General features: G+C 34.3%; 1 protein-coding gene across 1 annotated transcript; it reads left to right on the plus strand.

Annotated features, from left to right (window-relative positions):
- Positions 1 to 18109: 18109 nt before the first annotated feature.
- Positions 18110 to 22233, plus strand: LOC131040710 (disease resistance protein Roq1-like). The gene is made up of 6 exons (XM_059220848.1): positions 18110 to 18639; positions 18734 to 19979; positions 20213 to 20515; positions 20754 to 20963; positions 21178 to 21462; positions 21673 to 22233. The coding sequence occupies exons 1-6, from the start codon at positions 18110 to 18112 to the stop codon at positions 22231 to 22233; spliced, it is 3135 nt and encodes a 1044-aa protein (XP_059076831.1).
- The last annotated feature ends 936 nt before the right edge of the window (positions 22234 to 23169 follow it).

A 23169-nucleotide genomic window follows, 5' to 3' on the forward strand; every position in this document is an offset into this window, starting at 1 on the left:
TATTTTGGTTGAGTATTTTGCTTTGCAATTCTAGGTGGTTATGTAATTTACTTTATTCCAGGTTTGTGGCCTCTAGCATTAAGTTTTGTTCAAGTTAGAAGATCCAGTGATCATGTTTTTGGCAAGAACAATGTTCATTAGCAATAGCGTGTGAAGATTCTATGTGTGGATCTTGCAGATCAATTTTGGTGAGTGTTTATGTGTTTGGGGTCGATGAGTAGACATGTGGGAAGCGTGTGGACTTTTTTTTTGGTTCGCTCAGTTGTTTTGGATTGGTTTGAACCAACTTGGGCAACATGTTTCATGTTGCGTATTATACAGTTTTTGGGCCGACAGGGAATTAATCTTAATTCATGTTGTGGATATATATAAGAGTTTGGTAAGTTCATTTTATATAACAAAAAGTATGTGAGTTGTATTTATGTGTGATTGTGTGCAGTTTCACTTGCACCATTGGATGATTTTTGCTTTGTATTGAAGCTGATTAGTAGAACAAAGTAGTGAGTCTCAAAGAAGTGAGATAGTTGTACATTGTGCTTAAACCAAAACTATTATAGGCATTTGCAGATGCTATTTCATATTTCATCTTCATGTATACTACCTTTGTAACTCTTTTGTAAGGTAGTGAGCCTTCCGAGGTTGTAGCACTTATTGTATTTGAGTAGTGAGCTCTAGGTAGTGTACCTAAATGCATGTGCATTCCTATGTAAAGTTTTCACATACTTATAACAGAGTATCATCTTACCATGAGTAGGATTCCAACAATGGTTTTTCCCTTGACCATGTTTTCCACGTACAAAATTTGTGTGTTATGGTGGTAGTTTTGTGTTTGTTTTTCTTATGCTTGTCTCTCTTATTCATTTGTATTAAGTAGATTAAAAGATAGTTTAGGAAGATTAAAAATTGCATAACACTGATTTACCCTCTCCCCCCCTCTCAATTCTCCTTGATTCCAAGACTACTTCGTAACAAACTAGAGTGCTACTTGCAACAAAAACCCATAATTTTGGAAAAAATCAAAACAATTAGATAAGAAAAGAAAGGTAACTTGGGAGGAGTACATAACTTTTGTAGCCTTTGGCTGTAACATATCTTCAACCACAATCATTACTATGATCTTCTCCACCTTCGAACCACCCCATTTAAACACCCTTCTAATATTTTGACTTGATAATTTGCTAAAGGTTGGGAAATCTCACTTCTTACATGGAACTAGGATTCTTTTATTAAGGAGTTCTCACTCTATGTCTTTCGCTCCACCTAAATATTGATGGTTTAGAGAGCCTAATTGCTCTATGTGAAATGATAGAAAAAAATTCAGATTTTATAATCTCTCAACTCCATTGTACTAGAGGAGATAAATAGTAATTGCTACTAAAGAAGCTCGCACATGCATTCTATGGAGCAATTAATTTGCATGTGATACAAATCATTTGGAGAGATTTTTTCTCCACTTCTCAAATTAAAAGGACGAAGATGAGCCTTAGGAGAAATGTGTCAAGTACCCATACTTCCTCAACACCAACATGTAACACGTGTGGCTGAGATCGAAAGTAAATAAATGATAGGTTCATAAGGAATTGTGACCTTTTTGCTCAATGATATCCCCTTTTTGAACTATGAATAACATAATCATTACATAGACATCCTCTATTCTATTAGAAAAAAAGAGAAACCAACAACATGTTTAATCTTATCCACTTGGCATATAATTTGGTGTATTCATCATGTAAAAGCATGAGAAAAAATTTCAACCAAGCTAGTCTTTTCCCTCCATGTTTGCGTCATTGTGAGCTATTTGAACAAGTTGTGCATAACATGAAACTCCTCTAAATTAATTTTTTTCTCCCCTACTATTAGACAGAAACAAAAATTTTGCCAAAGCATCTACCAACCCATTTGCCTCTATATAACAATGTTGAATCTTAAAGTCATTAACATTTTTCAATAAATTGATTTTCTATTGAAGGATGTATCCAATTTTGTAGTTTGGAAATTTAGACTTACAATATTCATTGAATCCCCTTGCATACTCACACCTTTTGCTCCAATTGATATTATCAATCTGAGCCCAAAAACTAGTGACATGGCTTCAACCATATTATTTGTCCCATCAACTATCCTTCCTGCTCCCACCACTAAAATAGACCCCATACTCTTTCTAACAACATACCTAATACTTGAAACACCTGGGTTTCCCTTGGAAGCTCTGTCAAAGTTCAATTTGACCCTATCATTATTTGAAGGTTCCCACTTCATATCTTTTATATTAGTTTTAAAATTCATATTCATTAGTAGACTACCTTTAAAAGGAAACTTAGTTTCCTTCCAACTTTTAAGGTTATAATCATCCCAAGAGGTAAAAATAGAATCTAACTATTTTTTTTTAATCATATAAGCCCTGACAATCTCTAAAGTAGATGCCCCGATTTGATATTAGACTAACTCCACCTTATTGATTTATTTCCTATAAATTATTTGATTTTTCTTCCACGGTAGTTTCCAAATCATAATAGCTAGAGAAACTTCCCATATTATGCAAAAGAAAGATTCATTATACAATTTGGGCTAAGAATCATACACCAAAGGAAGTTCAGACTGAAGAGGAGCATACCAATTTTTTCACAAAGCCATGACCAAAATTCATAAGAAAATTCCTAATTAAGCAATAAGTGATCTCTAGTTTCCACATCCTTCCCACATTGGACACAAGAAAATACCTCAGATATTCCCAAAGAAGCCAATCTATCACTGGTAAGGAATTATCCTATGAGAGCTAACCATGCAAATGCTCCTACTTTCTAAAGCCCAACATTCGACCAATAAACAAACTAACATCCTTTGGATTGCCTATTATTCATATTGTTATTGTTTTTTTAGTATACAATTAATTAAAATATAATTACATTGGTATGGAAACTATTATGCCAATTGATAAAATTATTTTACCCCTATATAATTATAAATTAAACTTATATAATATCTACCAATTCAGCATTATGCTCTCTTCAATGAATAAGAAAAATTTTAAAAGAAAAAAATGATTTAGCAATGGTAATTTTATATATCTAACATTTTTTAAGAAATTGCTAATTAGTGGCATTAATCAGGTTGAGCTCCACTTTGTACGAATATCACATACTTCTTCTCTCTAGCTATTATATGTGCAGAAATGAAGAAGATGAAACTTTTATAATATTTACACCTTTACATTTTTATATTTTATGATACATGGCCCACCTCTCTCACTCTCCTTAGGGTTTTTTCTAGATATCTAAAAAATTCATCAAAATGAGCTACAACAACTACAACAAATTATGGGTTCCTATAGTTTTGGTAATTGTCACTACTTGTGACTCATTTCCTTATTCTACTATGTATCAAACCTTTGAATCCTTTCTTTTTTTTTTTCATTTTAAATAATCAATCATAATTACGATCTTAAAAACATATTTTTTGATACATATATGTATTGATTCTTATGACAACCTTTTGAACCATTATAATTATAGAAACTTGTCGTATATTTTTATGGTTCTAACAACCATGTAACTGTTTTAATCTTTTTTGTATTTTGTCCAAGTCAAAAAATAATGAGTCTTCAAATGCTTTGTAAATCTTAAAACTAAGAATAACTATTTTGGTACATGTATCAAACATTTTAGTTCCCAAAATAAATAAAACTTTTGATCCTTTTCTTACATTGTACTTTTTCGACCTTTGAGTTTATTTTCAAACTAAAAATATTTTCAGAACTAATTGAAATTTCTAAAGGTTCCATAAACCTAAGATTCTTTTCATCACTCCTTCACTTTGTATCATTGACCACTCTTTATTCTTTCTAACCTAAGGATCCACCAAAATTAACAACTTATTGAAGATTCCTTTACTTCTAATAATAAATAAATGCTCAAATTTGTTCCTAAGAGACTATACAAATCTTATCAAAACTTTGTACTATTCTAGGAACTTATCATATCTCTAACATGACAAAAAATAAAAATAGTGGAAAGTAAAAATTTCCTAATACAATAAGAATGGGTGATCAAAGAGCTTCTGAATAGCCAAAAACTCTTAATAGAAAATTTTCACTTAGACATAGATGACAATAACTTTTCTTCTCATGACAAATGAATGATAAGATTCTTTATTTTCGTTGTGACTATTGGAGCTTTTAGTTCTATTGGGAGCTAAAACTCTTTTGGTAACTACTCTAAAGTTTGAAAGGTTCCTAGAACCCATGATTCTTCTATTGTCTCATTTAATTCTACATCGTGATTAGATAAAAAAGGAGAGAAACAAATCTTTACATAAAAACTATAATGCTAAGACCAAGGGTCTCACGAGGAGTGAGGGTACCCATCAAAAAGACTAGCTGAAAAAAAGGAACCAAAACTAGTCAGTGACTAGAACAACTAACTAGCCCAAAAATTGAAAGACACTAAAAAAATAACATCACCCATCGAAGCCATGAAATACTAGTCTACATATGTGGGTTTTCTCATCTTGCCAGACTTGGTGAAGAAACTTCACCTTCTCTAAAACGGACAATATTTTTTTGAACCTTTACTCAAAGAAATATCATGGGACTCTAGAGTAGGCTTGACCATGGATGCAATAGGCTCCAACACAATGGATGATGTCAATTTCAAGTGGCATTTTCTCTTAATGTGTCTTCTATTGATCTCTTCTTCAATGGCTTACAAAGAAGCCAGTTTTTTTCTCACCAATTTAGTGTTGAGGATAACCATCTTATCCAATTTCCTTTTAAGAGTCTACTAGATAGCCTATAGTTTTGCAAGAACACTAGCTATCTCCTTCCTTGCTTCCCTCTATTCCACCTTATCACTGAGAGCCTTAATTTCCTCCTCCACAACATTCCCTTTCTTAAGAATCTTCACCAAATCATTAGCCACCAACTAGATCCTTTCATCTTTATTTTCTATCGCCTAACTGGAATCTCTAGAGTCAGCCTTGAATAGTGCTTCCAATCTATTTTTTTTCTTTTCAATATCAAACTAGGTGAGGAGCCAATGAATGATTGCTTCCTATCTATTACAGGCATCACACAGTTCATTAACCTTTACAAGAATTTTTAGTAAATCCCACTTTTGAGGAGAAATAATAAGGCAGGGAGGAAGGGACCCCCAAAGAAGGCATAGAAGGGGCAACAAAATTCACATTAGTGTTGTTTGGAATCCACTCAGAGTGCATGGACCAAGGGGAAGCAAACTCCTCCAAAGCAATTTTATGAGCACCCAACACTTCAACGTCAATTTGTTTGGGAGGAGATGTAGGGGAGTTCTTCATTTTGGCAAAAAAAATAGGATTAACCCAGGGAGGTATCCCTTTAGACTTGGGGGTAGTCATCGCACTAGGGGCATCCTTGCAATCTAGAATTTTAGAAAGTTCAACTAGGGTGGGCTTTTAGAGGGTTCCATAATGGTTAATGGAGGACCCACTAGAAGGGGTCGTAGCCAAATGAAAATTATATAGCCTCAAAATTAACTCCTAATGGAGGTGGGGACATTATTAGATTTAGCAACAAAGATAGACTTGGAAATGGAAGAAAAAATCTAGTAGGGGAAGTTCATTTTCACACTATAATTGAGATGAATTAGCATTGGGAAAAGTTTGGAGTGAAAGTGTTTTAATTTACCATCCAAGGTAACATATTTCATTAAAAGCAGTACAACCTCCTTCCAAATGCTAGGAAGGTCTTCCCTATTAAAACTCTTTTACAAACAAGTGTAATACCCTAAAAATGGTCATCTAAACCATGGGCCCCTAATCTCGACAATGTCACCAAGGTCCTAACCAAAGGCAATTAAATAAATCTTGAGCACACAATTAATTCCTAAAATCATCAAATGCCACATGGCAAATCAATCACTCAATATTAATTAAATATTTATTTAATTAATTAATCATTCCAACTAAATCATTTTAAACAATTATCTTATTTATTTTAATTAAATATCCTAGCATATTTAATTAAATAAATCAAATTGCCATAAATCTTCAAAAAATGAAACAAATCAAGAAAGAGGAATTAATTCAGTTAAATAAATCAATTGAGCACAAATCTTCAAAAATGGAAATAAATCAAAAAAGGAATTAATTGACAAAAAAGAATTAAAATTTTGAGAAAAGAAATCAATTGGAGATAATCTTGAAAAAATCAAACTAAAAATTGATAGATAATCTCAAAGAAAACAATTAAAACAATTAAATATTAAAATTGAATGAAATAGAGAATAAATCAGTTTTTTCCTGATTTTAATCTTAAATTTAGTTCAACTTCCTTTAAAACTGAGAAAAGCATCCAATCATATCAATTCACCTGGATTGTGCTTCCTCTTGGAAAATCTTGACTGCTCATCATCAGTTGATCTTAGTCGTTGGTTTCTTTCTGAATTTTCTATAAATTCAGGTTCATCTCTCATTCAAAAAGAGGTTAGAGAATATATTGTTATTATACTGTTTTTGCTCTAGGATTTCATTGAGATGTTGCATATTAATTGTTTCATATTAATTAAATCATTTAGTTTAATATTGCAAAAATATTGTTAGATTAATATTGCATCCATCTAGCATTCATCATGTTCATATAGATAAAATCCTTCATCTTGATGTTGTCTAGTCACTGGTATTGCTTATAATCTGAAAGCAATCTTATACTTGCATCTTTTAGATGGCAATGGGTCGATTTGTTATGGTTTATTATTCATTGATTATATCTGATTAACCATGCATGTAATGACTTGATTGAAGTGTTGTGCTTATAGATACAGGTCCACTTTTCACACACACATTTTTGGCACCCACCGTGGGGCTCAAACCCACAACTACAAGATTTCTAATATTTCTTGATCAAATTTAATGTTTGGTTTTTATAAATAATAAACATGTGTTAAATTTGCAGATAAAAATCTTTCTTTTTGTTTGTTCTTCTATGACAGTAAAAAATGGTCTCGGTTTGGAAGGAATAAATTTTTATTGAACCGTTAGATCTAAACCAATTTTTTATATGTTGTTGAAAACCAAGTTTTCTACAAGTTCAATAAATGGGTTTTTCTAAATATTTTGGGTTTGAAAGTTATGATTGACATAGCACAGGACTATCATTTTACTTATTCTTTTGTGACAGTCAAAAATGGTCTCAGTTTGGAGAGCCTAACTTTTTATTTACCCATTGGATCTAGACCAATTTTTGATATGTTGTGTAAAAAAAGGTTTTCTACAGGTTCACTGAAGGGATTTTCCTAAAGATTTTGAATTTGAAATTTATGATTGACAAAGTGCAGGACTGTCATTTTACTTATTCTTCTGTGATAGTCAAAAATGGTCTCGGTTTGGAGGGAATAACTTTTTATTGAACCATTGGATCTTGTTAGTGTAGGTTTTTTTATTTTCCTTATGTTAGGGGGTATTTATTTTTCCTACACATATATTATTAAGCTTGCTTAGGTTATTAGGTGTGGTTAATATGAGGACACATGGCGGAATACATTAGCTACATGTGTAACTCTCCACCTCACATGGGTAGTTGAGTTACACACCCTCTTTTGGCTTGTTGTGCCACCTCTCATAACCACTATTTTGTCATTTCCTAAGTGGGTTATGGGGTAGTTGGGTTTCTCACCCTCTTTTGGCCTTATGTGCCACCTCTTATAACTCCTTTTTTGTTTTCATGTAAAGAGGTTATGCCACATGTTTTGGCATTTACCAAGTAGGTAAAAACCTCCCACCTTTTATGGGGTAGTAGGTAAAACCTCCCACTTTTTATGGAGGTGGGAGTTAATGCACCTCTTGGTTGTATATGCTATTATTTTTCTATATAATAAGCAATATACTCTCACCTTCACAAGGAAAGTGATAGCTCGGTGAGAGTCTTCTCTAAATTCTCTTCTTTATCTCTATTTTTCTCTCATATCAAATTTATCTTCATTCAGCTATTTTGATCTTCGATCATCCGTTGCTTGGAGTTGCATGTGATCTATGACCGACATCAGATCCTGGCTCAATTCTTGCTTCTCACCGAATTTAACAGATCTAACCCAAATTTTAATATGTTTTGTAAATCAAAGTTTTTCACATTTCCACCGACGCGATTTTCCAAATTATTTCGGGTTCAAAAGTTATAAATGACAAAGTGCAGTACTATCAAAACTGTCATAACTAGGATAGTCATAAAAAATGGAAATTCTTGTTAGATTAGTTTAATTTATAGTTTGTGTGCTAGAATTTTCTTTTGATATTTATTTTTTACGTTATTTTGGAAACTAATTTTGGGATTTTAATGTTTTCAGGACGCTTGTCAAAGAATGTATCAATCAAACATACGCCTACCAAAGAATCAAGAAGAAAATGACTACTGACATATTGGTTTTGCAGGTTGTCTAAGAAGAATCGATTAAACATTGTGTATTCATTTAGTATTTTCTTAGGCACTTAAATTTATATCTGGTTAAAGAACAAATCTGTCTTTCATGTTTTAGAAAAATCTAAGAGGTAGAAGAGTATGCTCTTGTCTTTTATAGACAATCAGAAATATAGACCCTCAAAGCTTTTTCTAAGTTTTGAGATTTGTGTACCTTTAGCGGGCCTGTCATAGTGGGAAAAAGTAATCACCTTGTGAAAATGACCCAAGTGAGTACATCTGGACCTGAGCATTCCAACTCACTATAATAAATAGGCCTCTGGTGATTATAGTCTCAGAGGATGGGATTATTTGAGTTTTCTCTTTGAGATCTCTCATATTGAGCATTTTGTAGGGCCTCGCAGTCTCAATCACGTTTACGTGACTACAACTTATTTCGGTACTTTGTCGGGCTATAGGCCTCAATCATGCTTGCGTGACTTCAAGGGGTAATTTCAAATGGAATTCCTGACTAAGAACTATAAGATTAGAAGCTACCCGATTCACCTCCGAAAGGTTGATAATCTTTGTGCAAGAGAGATAGTAACTCTCCCAAGACACTTGCCATATCATGCCCCCATTAGCATTTGGAGTCAGCTAAGTCAACAAGCAAAGGTTTTCTTCTCTAAGCCAACTTCCATAGGGTTAGCGTGATGTGATTGAATTATTATATATCTTGCGTGTTTTCTATGTTTTCATCCCTAAAACTAAAACTGAAATACTAAAGCTGGAGAAAACAAATGAAACAATATCAAACAATTCAGTGATAAACTCTATCCATGTCCAAACTGGTCTTTGTCAGTCATCGAAACATCAATCCTTATCAAAAACTGGTAGTCCTCAGTCATTGAAACTCTGTCTGTCAAAATCTCATCTCTGTCTAATCCTCTGTCGTATGAATTCTTGATCTTGTCCATCAAAACAATCAAAATTTCCCAAATCAGTCTACAGCGAGCCTAAAACTGGTTATCATCCTCCAGAGCATAAACAATCTTGATAGTGTACCTCTGCCATTGTGTTGCATGATTTTGTCGATCATCTCTCGGCTAATTCAAACAACATCTTATCAAACCTAAGTTAACTTAGATAACATCTTACACAGGATAGATCATTCCTAAAACTAGACCAGATCTTAAGTTACTTCCCTCAATCACCATGTTAAACGAAACTACTAGCTACAATTTGATCTTGACTTCTACAACACATCTTGCTCTCAGTCCTGTCAGTTAAAAATGCCTGTTCAAACCAAAAGCTCTTCTAATTTTTTTGATAAAAGTAAGAATCTCATGGATACCTTAGCTCCAATTCCCATGGCTGCCTATGCTCAAATGCTTCAAGATATAAAGGAAGAAATATATGACATGGAAATCCAACAAAATAAATCAATGACTCCATTTGAAAAACAAATGTATGATATCAAGTGTGAGAAAATTCAAGAAGTGCTAAAACAATTATGTGATTTGACGATCAAATACCAGCAAATGATTGACAATCAAAAGCTAAATCTCAAACAAGCTCATGAGACACCTTCACCAAGACAAAAAGACATCTATTCCCTAGGTAGACAATTTACACCTTTGGGGCAATCTATCGAGTCAGCTTTGGAAGAGCTTATTAAGAACAATCTTATCATATTGCCTAAAAAGACCACATGGGGATGTGCAATCTTGATTAGTTATTGTATATATCTTAGGCATAACAAACATAAGATTTCAATGTGTATGGAATTAAAATATAAGATTCAAGATCTCCTTGATGATGGTGTCATTGAAATTAAAGATCCTAATGACTCACCTAAAGAAAAAGAAGGAACTACTTCTAAGCATAATCAAAATCATGAACCTATGTCTAGCAAGGCTCCATATGTGGCCTCCATCCCTTCCATGATGCCTTCATATTCTAAAACTTCTCAAAAACAATCCATACCATCTCCTTCAAACAATGAAACTTCTCATGTTGACCTTCAAGGGCTATCTCCTATGGAAATCCAAGTTAATGCCAATATTGATACAAGTTCCTCTAAAGATTTAAAAATCCCAGATCCTATGCCATCATACACTTCAATTCCAAACGTACCCACTCCAGAAGGCCATTTCCAAAATGCTTCCCCATCATGTCAAAATATGGAGACCTTCCAGGAATCCCCTATGCCTATGAAAAATCCTATCCCTTCCTTAGAAGTGACTCCATGTCAAGAGGATAATCTGGAAAACAAAAAAATAAGTCCTACCATAAATCAAGATCAAGACACCAAAACTCCTCAATCCCATCTAATGATTGAAAAAGATCCTATTCTCCTAGAATCTCATGATGATCCCCTTATACCTTTCCATTTCTTCCAAGATGAACTCCTTCCATCTCAAGAGCAAAGAATCCTTCCAAATCCCATTCCTAATCCACTTCCTAAGCAAGATCATGATGCATCTTCCACCTTTTCAAATGATCATATTCTAAATGAAGATTCAAACACCCTTCCTACTCTATCCAATGATCCTATTCCATGTCAAGATCAAAGTATCCCTTCATCTCCTTGTCATAATCCTCCATGTTCACCTCAAGAGTCCATCATGCTTATAAAGCCCTCTCACGATCCTATTATTCCTTGCAAGACACCTCCACCTCAAAATAAACTTGCCTCTAGCATCCAAAGTAAGAAGAAACCCTTTGTTAAAAAGATCTTTCAAAGCATGCATTATCAAAGAAAAGGGTTAGACATTCATGAATGAGGTAAATTAGAATCCCTTGCTATTAAAGAAAATGTTAAAGGTCATGGCCTCAGGGAAATTTCTCAAGATGTTGGTATCTCTCATAAATCCTACATTTCTCCAATTAAATCCAAATACATGCTTTCCCCATCATCGCTTCCATCCATTCTAGGTCCCTATATCCCTCCATCCCTTATGAAAGATCAACAAACGCACACATCTTTGAGTACCTTCCATCAATATAAAAGATCTCCATATCATTCCTATCTATCCACGCATTCTTTTCTCCCTCCAAGCAATTTGGATGCCAAGCATAAAAGTCATAAGTCAAGTAATCCACATGTATTCAAGGATCAACATGTCCCATCTAATCAACATGTCAAAACAAAGAAAAATATGATCCAAAAAGAAAAAGAAAAATACAAAACGTCACAAAAGCCCACAAAGAAAGAAGAAAAGTCAAAATTTATATGGGTTCCTAAGGCACTTGTACAAGAAATGCACTCTAAGGAACTACAAAAGCATGAAAAATAAAAAACCATGTGGATCCCTAAGCGGTTGCTTGAAGTACAACAGTCTAAAGAAAAATCAAAATTGGCATCCAAAATTGTTGTTCCTCCATCCAAACCTTCTGATTCTATTCCTCCATCACCTCCTTCATCCATTTTGGGTTCTTATGCCCCAAAATCAATAACCTTTCCTCCATCCAAATCTCAAAATCTGAGATTCACTTCTCTTCCATATGTCCACCATCCCTCAAGGCGTGTACCAATGTTGATCTTTCCAGAATTTCCATCTATCCATACACAATTCTTCCAACATCCCATCCATTATCCAACACTTCTTTTTCACCCTTCCATCCCTCTTATCCAATCCTTTGCATAAATCCTTGCCCTAGTTTCATTTCATTATCCTGTCAACATCTTTGAGCATACCTTCATAGCCATGGTATATTGCAACTCATATTACAAGGGTACCATCCAAAGTAGTGATACATTGGGGTACTTCTTCCATCCCCTATCATGCCTCCATTATCTTCCAAAAAAAAAAATCAGAAGAAAAAGTAAAGAGAAATAATTTCGTCCATGTGTGAAAACCACTTCTTGTGGCGCCTTGGGCAAGTACCATGATGAAAACTTTGTAAACAGGTGTCATATGTAATCCATTATCCTTTTGCACTTTACACTGAGGGCAATTTCCATCCATGTACATCCATCTATTATCCTTCATCCTCTATTATCCTTCATCCTCCATTATCCCTCATTCACTCAATCTACATTCATATCCCTTTTCCACCTTTGATCTTGACAAGGTTAAGGATCTTTACAAGCTTTGTATGTCCTATCTATTACACTTGATCTAGACCCTTTAGCTCTTATCCATTGCTTTCTTACATCCTTCATTACTCCCTTTTGATCTTGCTTATCATATCTGCCTCCTATCCAAATCTATCCCTTGATCTTGATCAATATGGATAAAATGCAAAAACATGTTTTCCACAAACCTCTTGACATGGCCACTTATTTGGACCATATGGCTTCATTACGCTATATCCTTACTTCACTGCGCTATATTCTTACTTTCCGTCGCTAAAATCCTTTCTTTGCATTGCTAAAATCCTTGGTTTACATTGTTATATCTGGAACATGTGCTTGGATTAATGTTGTGAGATAGTCCTTGAAAGCATCCACCATCATTCGCTTATCCATTCATGTACTCAAAATCCCTTTTGCCTTGCTAGACACTAGGGGAAAACATTAAAAAATCAAAAAAATCATAAAATATCCTGAAAAAATCAAAAAAAAAAAGTCCTGAAAAAATCATTAAAATCAGAAAAAGTCCTAAAAAAATCCTAAAAATCAGAAAATGTCCTGAAGAAATCATAAAAATCAGAAAAAGTCCTGAAGAAATTCAAAAAAAGAAAAAGAAAAAGAAAAAGAAAAAAAGGAAAAAAGAGAGAAAATGCCTTGATGAAAACCTGGTAAACAAGCACCTTGGTAAAAAAAAATATATGAATCTCTGCCAAGCAGGTGAAAACCTAGCAAACAGGCACCTCTTGTACTCAAGCGCTCCATCTATCAACACATTTCAGCTAAGTAAACCTTACGTTAGTGAAACCTGGTCATCCACTCCAAGTCAGTTACCTGTCTCCTGAGTACTTAAGAGTTTTATCACTGAGTTAACAAGCAAAACAACAAAACTAAAAACAATCACTAAACAGTTTGAGCTATGCATGAAAATTTTATTTGTGTGTTGTCTTTTATATTGGTTTTCGATTATTATCCCTCTGAGTAACTCGAGGAAGTCTATCTTGACTAAGAGGAGCAAGGATTGGGGGCATAATATTTTCTTGTTTTCTGCTTGTAGGAATGATCCCAATGATCTGGAAGCATCTAAATTAGCTGGGTGTCTATGATAAGAGCCTTCACATCCAGGTGGAATCGCCTCACATACCTCGACTCCGCTTATTTGAATGCTACAGGGAGGTTCCCATCATTTCTTTGTTTGTTTTGAGGGAATTTCTTCATTGTGCAATCCACGTCCATGCGTAATTTGTCCAAGGATATGAACGAGAAAAAAGGGTCATTGTGGACAAGATCATTAATATTGCACATGAAAAGCAAGGAACTCTACTCTGCCTACTATAATTGTAAAACGCTCAATGATGAAGATTAAGCTTTTCAAAGTCCAGTGACTAGGTTTAGGGTTGCATCTAATTTTGCATTTCATTCTGCATCTCATGCATTTCGAATGATTTCAGTATAGTAACAATGCTTCCTCTTTGTCTGTTGAATGAGAGTTGGAGCGTCATCATTTCTTCGCTAAGTGATCTCTTTTCATCATTTCTCTGATCGAGTACTTGTGTTTTGAGATGTTAGCTGCATACATGAGCATCTTATATAGATTCATACCTTCACTATCATTCATTTGCATTCATCTTATTGCATAGAAAAACGAAAAAAAAATTGCATTACTCATTCACATTCATTTATTTGCATATGAAAAGAAAGAAAGATAGACACCAATACTCATTCACATTCATTCATCTATACTGAAAGGAAATGCGTACATATAGAATAAAGCATATAGAACAACATCTCATAACCAATCAACACAAGTACGATGAAATCAAATCACGAGCTTGTAAATCGGTTGTCCTGAGTCCATTTTCGGGATCGAAATTGAAATCTGATGTCAATTCTCTAATCGAAATTTCACAATGTTGACCACTTAGCACTCTTTTCATCAAAAGCTCATTCTTTCTTCAGATTGCACTCAATTTCAACACTGAATATCAATTTCATTCTACACATCAACTTTACGATCAACTTGGCACTTAATCTTATCAATCAACGCAAAAATTTTCAAAAATTCCTCTAAATCTATTTGTGCTCAAAATCATTATCATCACCCAAAATTGCCTATAATCATTATGTACACCCGCTATCTTTCGATTTCGCTCCCGAGGGGGCATACTTGTGACCTTATGACCTCACATCTTCAAATGTCGAGAAATTTTTTAAATCTTCAATGAAAGACAAGAAAAATCTTTTTCAACTAAAGAAAATCAATCAAATAAGACCTCATCACTAGGGGCATTTCAACTTCATTGCTTTATATCAAGTCAAGATCTCTCGATCATCTAAATCAAATCAATCTTTAGGGGCATATCAGTTTCATCGCTTCATATCAAGCTGATATTTATCTTTTATCTGAATCAATCTTTTTACGTTAATCAGTTCCATCGCTTTTCATCAAGCTGATTTTTTATTTAAACTCAATCAAGGGTTTAAAGAGTATCTTCGATCATGCTAAATCTAAACAGGTGTTAGGTTTTATTTGTTTCTTGATCAAGCTGAACAGTTTATCTTCATCGTATCTTGATCAATCAAGTTCAAAATTGATTTTTATCATCACTCACTGTATCTAAGTTCAATCAAGTTCTAGATCAGTAAGATTCGCTTCTTGATCAATCAAGTTCAAGTTCGGTATCTTTTGTTTTCTATCGTTCCCAAGTTCAATCAAGTTCAAGTTCGGTATCTTTTGTTTTCTATCGTTCCCAAGTTCAATCAAGTTCTAGAATGGTATCACGTTAATCGGACTTTATTCAGCTTTGTCGCTTCGAATCAAACTAAACACCTCGCTTTTTTATGTAGTTCGTGATCAATCAAGTTTAGAATTGACATCTCCTAGACATCAAATTTTCTTTGAACCAACGCATTGCTCGCACTTTAATTTAAAGCGGGGCAAATGTAATACCCTAAAAATGGTCATCTAAACCATGGACCCCTAATCTCGACAATGTCACCAAGGTCCTAACCAAATGCAACTAAATAAATCTTGAGCACACAATTAATTCCTAAAATCATCAAATGTCACATGGCAAATCAATCACTCAATATTAATTAAATATTTATTTAATTAATTAATCGTTCCAACTAAATCATTTTAAACAATTATTTTATTTATTTTAATTAAATATCCTAGCATATTTAATTAAATAAATCATATTGTCATAAATCTTCAAAAAAGGAAACAAATCAAGAAAGAGGAATTAATTCAATTAAATAAATCAATTGAGCACAAATCTTCAAAAATGGAAATAAATCAAAAAAGGAATTAATTGACAAAAAAGAATTAAAATTTTGAGAAAAGAAATCAATTGGAGATAATCTTGAAAAAAACAAATCAAAAATTGATAGATAATCTCAAAGAAAACATTTAAAACAATTAAATATTAAAATTGAATGAAATAGAGAATAAATCAGTTTTTTCTTGATTTTAATCTTAAATTTAGTTCAACTTCCTTTAAAACAGAGAAAAGCATCCAATCATATCAATTCACCTGGATTGTGCTTCCTCTTAGAAAATCTTGACCGCTCATCATCAGTTGATCTTAGCCGTTGGTTTCTTTCTGAATTTTCTATAAATTCAGGTTCATCTCTCATTCAAAAAGAGGCTAGAGCATATATTGTTATTATACTGTTTTTGCTCTAGGATTTCATTGAGATGTTGCATATTAATTGTTTCATATTGATTAAATCATTTAGTTTAATATTGCAAGCATATTGTTAGATTAATATTGCATCCATCTACCATTCATCATGTTCACATAGATAAAATCCTTCGTCTTGATGTTGTCTAGTCACTGGTATTGCTTATAATCTGAGAGCAATCTTATACTCGCATCTTTTAGAAGGCAGTGGGTCAATTTGTTATGGTTTATTATTCATTGATTATATCTGATTAACCATGCATGTAATGACTTGATTGAAGTGTTGTGCTTACAGATACAGGTCCACTTTTCACACACACAACAAGAAATATTTTTGTCGAGCTTTAGGAACCTCTTGATGTTGTCTTTGTAATTCCCCTTAGGTTTTTTGGGGAAGGTCACTTCTTTCATAATAAGACTAGTAGCAGCGGCAATAGACCTCATACACACCATAAAAACCACACCTCCAACTCTAAATTCCCCCTCATTCTATGAGAAAGAAAATTTTGCATTCACATCTGTGTCATTCATCATTCTCTATTCTCTAATTTGTTCCTAAGAAACTACATTGTTTTTGTCAGAACTATGGATTGTTCCTTGATTCTATCATAGCTCAAAAAAGATAATAAATATAAGTAGCTTCCACACATAGTGAGAAGTAAAAATATTCCCAATATAGTCATAAAAACTTATCAAAGAGTTCTTGAACAACTAGCACCTCCTCATACAATAGTTTCACTTAGAGGTATAACCCCTAAAAAATTAGTTTTAATCACTATAAAAGCCTTTATTTAATCTAGATATTTAAAGGACTTCAACCACTTGCATAAAGACATTTGAGGTATATATTTGAGAAAAAGTAAAGGTCGAATAAGGATCAAAGGATTGCTAAACACAAAAATCTCAAAATGATGAAGCATAAAAGTTTCACTTCTTTAATTTCACATATCTTTTATCATTAATTCGAGGAAAAAACACTAAAATGATATTAGCTAACAATTTGTTTAACTTATTTTAATGTGTAAAATAATACAATTAAAACCTTGATGATTTAGTGAATCCCATTTCAGAATGATGTCTTGTTAACCATATTATAAATGCCTATAAATATATCTCACATACTTAATAAAATGATGTCTTGTTAGCTATATTATAGATATATAATCATTTTTTAAAGGAAAATAAATTGAACATATTAAACAATTTGAATGATTGAAAACATTAATATAGACTAAGTGTTTGAGATTATCTATCATCTCAAACCTAATATAATAGTTTTTAATATCATAATCTAATGAAATGGTACTCCTACACAAAATTATCATCAAAGTGTGATATTCAAGATAAGAAATTACATATCTCAAAATTACACTTCAAACAATACTATAACTAAGTCTATTTATTAATAAAATTCTATTTGACAAAAACAATTTACAATTTATACAAAAGAAAATAGAATTTTACAAAAGCATAAGAATCAATATTTTCTCTATTTTAAATCTTGCAAATACTATTAACTTAAAATACTTTTAAAGTTACAATTTCCCATTCTTTGTAATTAACTTTGTGAATACATTTTTAAAATATTGTCAAAGCTCCTAAAACAAAAATAAGACAAACATTTCAAACATCTATATGTTCCATCTATTCTGCCAAGCACCAACTAACAATTAATAATCTAAACTCTGCCTGAACTAATCGCACCTTTAAATCAATCCAAATCAGTACAGACAAGAAGCTGACGCAGCTGTGTCTTTTGTATTTTGTAATGCGATTTCGCATATGTCATCCAGCTGTAACTCTAGAGGAAGTCCTTACGACGAGGCTTCCAATAAAAGCGTAGCATAGGAGAGATCGAAGGCTGGGAGGATTTCGAGGAAATTATGCCATTCTACAGACTTCTTGAGTTGTAAGTTTCTATGGTTTATCAGGTAGTAACAACATTCTCCATTCATAATCCTTACTGACGTTACTCAAGTCTTGCAAATGGAGGAGTTTTTCCGGCCTTACAAACCTCAGTCATCACAAATTTCTTGTCGTGAGAGAAAACAATACGACGTATTTCTGAGCTTTCGAGGTCCGGACGTGAGAAAAACATTGGTGGATCATCTCTACCAATCTCTCTCCATTGCTGGAGTGAATGTCTTTATAGACAGTGAGAAACTGGAAAAGGGGGAAAATATTGAAATGAATCTGGAGCAGGCTATTCACGACTCTACCATCTATATACCCATATTTTCTCCTGATTACGCCACTTCAGCATGGTGCCTCAAAGAGCTCTCCCTCATGTGGAAGCTCGGATCCACTTGCATAGATCCTAGACTGACAATACCTCTTTTTTATAATGTGGAACCATCTGAGGTTAGATATTCTCGGTGTAAAGGTCCATACGCCAGCGCTTTCATAAAACATCGGACGCAAGGTAGGCACAGCAAAGTGGAGATCGAAGGCTGGAACGACGCGCTGTACCAAGTCTCCTGTTTATCTGGGTGGTGTCTCAAGGAAACGTCCTTCGGGTACTTGTTGTCATTTATGTGTGCATGTTGTGTTTTCAAATGGTAAGCATGTAAGAAACCTAAAAATCATGTGTCGATTTTTGGAATGTGGCAGGTTCGAAGGGAAGCTTGTGAAGCAAGTGGTGAAGGACGTTCTCCAGACATTGGATGTTGGAGTGTTAGACGTGGCCAGACGCCCTGTGGGACTCATTCCTCGCCGTGAGGAGGTGATACAGTTGTTGAAACTGGGCGATAAGACAAGTGATCGGCTCAGCCTTGGTATTTCGGGTATGGGTGGTCTGGGTAAAACCACCCTGTCAAAAGCCCTTTATAACAAGATCCATCACCTCTTTGAAGCTTCTTGTTTTGTATCTAGTGTAAAATTAGAGATGTCCATCCAGGGCCTTAGAAAATTGCAACAGCAGGTCCTCAGGGATCTGTTGAGAACTCAAATAAAGGTGAATAATATAGATCACGGAAAAGTTCTAATGAGGAATCGTTTGGGATCCTTAAGAGCACTGGTGGTTTTGGATGATGTTGACAATGTCCAACAGTTAGATGCTCTGATGGGTGACTGGCTTGGAGAAGGAAGCAGAATCATCATTACAACCCGAGATAAACGTGTCTTGGAGGTGCCACAAGTTGATGTGATCTACCCCATGAGAGGACTTGAACATGCTGAAGCCGTGGAGTTGTTCAGTTGGCATGCCTTTCTCAGAGACCACCCGGAGAGAGGCTATGGAGATATAACGGAGAGAATTGTCGAGGCTTGTTCAGGTCTTCCACTGACCTTGGAGATTATAGGCACAGACCTATATAATAGAAATCACATTAGATATTGGACCGAGGCTCTACACAAACTTGAAAATGTAGGTCACAATTCTGTGTTTGAAATCCTCAAAATTAGTTACGATATATTAACGCCTGTAGAGAAACACATTTTTTTAGACATAGCCTGCTTTTTCGTTAACCTGAAGAACAGCATCTTGAATCCAAATAGGGCTTTCAATATGGACTTTTATGAGAGATTCTGGAGTGCTTTAGGGTGTGAACCTGTGTATACAAGTCTTAAAACTCTTGAAGAAAAGGCACTCATTGTAGTACATGAGCACAGTTATAGTGAGGCCGTGGATGAAGAAAGAGATGAAGAAGGCCACGAAGGTCAGTACTTTTGTGAATTTTCTATGCATGAGCAGATTAGAGACATGGGCAGACGAATCGTCGCAGAGGAATCGGAGAAGGATCCAAACAAACGTAGTAGAGTGTGGCGGGAGGAGGACATACGTACGCTAATGGCTTGTTCTAGTACACTACAGGTTCTGTTTATCCTCTGTTCCGAACTTTATATCAATAATTTGTTTGTAAGTTTTGTATTCAATTTTCAATCTAAAAGACAAAATGATGTATAACTGACGAGGTAAGGTAAGCCGAAACAATTGCCGCCTTTCCGTCAGTCTGTAAACAAGATTTTTTGGCTGGGTTTTGTTGTCAGTCTATAGTGTTTTGGGAAATAGCAGTGTAATTTGTTTTTTCCTTTCTACTCACTGCAATGTGAAGTTTGCTTAGTTTCGTGGAATCCTGTTATCTTGTATAGGTCTATGTTGTTTTTAATGCTCCAGCTATAGATTTCTCCTACGATCCAACTAATCTACGTCAATATACTCCACTTGGTAAGCGATGCTCTGCCTCTCATCTTAAACAGGAAAACTCAAATGTAGAGGGCCTCATGTGGAGAAGGCGAATGGAGCTTCAGCAAATAGACACTTTGGCACCAATGCAGAAATTAGATTTCTTGATGTGGTGGAAATTGCAAGTCAAGTCTGAGATAAGAAGACTACCTACAAACGTAAAATATCTGGTCTTATCCGAGTGTCGATTAAAGGACTACAATCCCCAGGTCAGTCACTCCACAATTTTTTATAAAAGAGAACCAGAAAAGCAGTATGCGATTCATTATCTGTTTTGCACTGATAATATGGTCAAGCATGATCTCACAACACATTTTCTTCTGCTAAATGGCTGGAGTAGAGAGCGGTAGCGACCATAATGAATCATCCGTACTATCATCTGTTCTGCCTAAATCCATAGCGCAACTGATGTATCTGCGATACCTTGATATGAACGGTACCAAACAGACTTGTCTTCCAAAAGAAATCTGTAATCTTCAATGCTTGGAAGATTTATTTTTAAGAAGATGCAGTTTACAGGCCCTGCCTGAAGATTTTGGAAAGCTTATCAAGCTAAAGAGGCTTGACATTAGCAACAATCTCTTGTCAGAATTTCCGCCATGCTTTCAACATCTGGAATCTTTGGTGAATCTAGAGATGAGCTGGAATGAACAACTTGTAATATTTCCCGCTCTTCCTAAAAACCTCATCTTACTTAATGCCAGAAGATGCTCAAAATTGCAAGCAATATCTCTCATGTATGATATGGAGTCTTTGAAGACTATGGATCTATCCCACTGCAAAAATCTTAACTGAACTTCCACCATTGTTTTGGTGGCGATCTTTGAGATATCTTAATCTAGATGGATGTAAGCAACTTGTCAAACTGCAGACTCTTCCAAGAAACCTCGCTTCTTTACACATATCAGGCTGCTCACAATTGCAAAGATTAGCCTTCCCTCCTCTTACCATGGAAATGCTTACAACTCAACGACAGCTGATGAAGGGTCCGTCCGAAGGACGACTCGACCAAGATTCTGGTCAAACGCAGAGGCCTCATGGTTTGCTCACAAGTCTGTCCAGCCAACTTTTCCTTCTGCGTAATTCTAAACAAACACAAAGGTTATGCATGATAGGCTGTGACAACATTCAACTTAATATTTACAAGTTGTTGGAGGTTTGTCTATTCGCAGTTGTCTTCCTTCTCCGAATTTTTGCGCTGATGGCTTATTTATAATGTCCAAATTCACTTTCTCTTTCACATTTCAACACAAATTATAGAGATTTCCTTTGCAAATATTTAATTTATTTTTCACCGTAGGGAGATAACCGTTTGTAGATGAAAAATTTGCAGGGAAATTAATCCCCTAACTTATTTGAATGACAGGAAGTTTTATGTTTGGAGCAACTGGACTTGTCGGTATCTTCTGCAGAGGAGTTTCTTGGTGAAACGCAACCTCTTGAAGGCCAAAAGTACCTCATACTGGAAAGGGATACTTCACCCCTAACAGTCTTATTTTGCTTCGTATTTGACAGCAGTGAGAATTTCCGTCTTCCAGAGATGGAGGTGGTAATGACATTTTTGGGCGACGACCATGAGCGCTCATATTCTCAAACTTTCAAACTCCCGTCGCTTATGAAAGAAGATGGCAGCGCAAAACATATCCTGCGAGTGTGCGTTTTCAATGGATGGCAGTGGAAAAATTATAGACCATTTTTTAAAGGGGGTGAGATGAGAGGCTCGTACTCTGTACGGGATCGATTGTCTCAACGGGGGAGTCTGGCGTTAATGAGGCAGGCGGAAATTTTTCTCTTACCTAAATATGCAAATTTTTCTTCTACAACGAAACTCGCACAAATTTTGAGAGAGTGGAAATTATTGTCACCTTCCATTGATGGCGACCAGCGGTTCCCGTCGATAAAAAAGAGGCCATGGGTTACGAGATGAAAAAATTGGATGTTTCATATTGTAGATCACGGGTAATCATGTCTTTTATGTTTGTTTGGTGTAATATAGAATGTAGAAGAGGATGAGCATAAATCATGTTAGAAGGAGAAAATGTTTATTAAAAACAACAATGGATACATGATATGGAAATACCAATATTATTATTAGTTCATTAATTCATTCATTTAGTTTTATTATTTCTAACAACATTGATCAAGACATAGAAGAATTAAAATCTATTGACTTTTTTTCTAAAATTTTTATTATTTAATATTTGTTAAATTTATACAATTTTTTTTAATCTCTAGTTCTATTAGAAAATAGTGTGCACTCATATTACAATGGTATCAACCTTCAATTCTTTTGTCCAATTTTTAATGCATTTTCATACTATTATTGAAATTATATTAAGATGTTGACAATTATGCTATTGTTGTCAAACATTACTAAATAATTTGCATATTGTAAACTATTCTATTTGAAATACTAATCCAAGCATAAAAGTCAAACACAAAAAATGTTGTAATATCCTACCGTTTTTTCTTGAAAGGTGGCATGGAAAATTTATACTGATACAACAGGCAAGGTGTATTACATTTATTAACATTGGTGATTTGATAGCAATGCTACCAATTGTCTTGAGATGTGCATTGCATAAAGTACTCTTTTTCAAATACTAGTCCAAGTAGAAAAACCAAACACAAAAAATGTTGACTAGATCATATGTTCTAATATTTCTAGAGTTTTCTATTTGAAAGTAGCATGGAAAATATATATTGATGCACATGGGAGGATAAGTATTTTTGTCTATTTCAATTAAATTTGAGTAGATAGTATAGACATGAAAATATTTGTTGTAATATATCATTTTTGACTATTTGTAAAAATAATGTGAATTAGTCATCCATTTGAAATAAAGAATCAAATAGAAATTTT

The sequence above is a fragment of the Cryptomeria japonica genome, chromosome 5, assembly GCF_030272615.1.
Source record: "Cryptomeria japonica chromosome 5, Sugi_1.0, whole genome shotgun sequence".
In the NCBI taxonomy this organism is placed as follows: Eukaryota; Viridiplantae; Streptophyta; class Pinopsida; order Cupressales; family Cupressaceae; genus Cryptomeria; species Cryptomeria japonica.

What these genes read in the sequence shown, in the direction of transcription:
- LOC131040710 (XM_059220848.1), top strand. Translation starts at nt 18,110, where the DNA reads ATGGAGGAGTTTTTCCGGCCTTACAAACCTCAGTCATCACAAATTTCT. An exon ending in CTCAAGGAAACGTCCTTCGG is followed by an intron (nt 18,640 to 18,733) that starts GTACTTGTTGTC and finishes GGAATGTGGCAG; the next exon opens with GTTCGAAGGGAAGCTTGTGA. An exon ending in TTTATATCAATAATTTGTTT is followed by an intron (nt 19,980 to 20,212) that starts GTAAGTTTTGTA and finishes TATCTTGTATAG; the next exon opens with GTCTATGTTGTTTTTAATGC.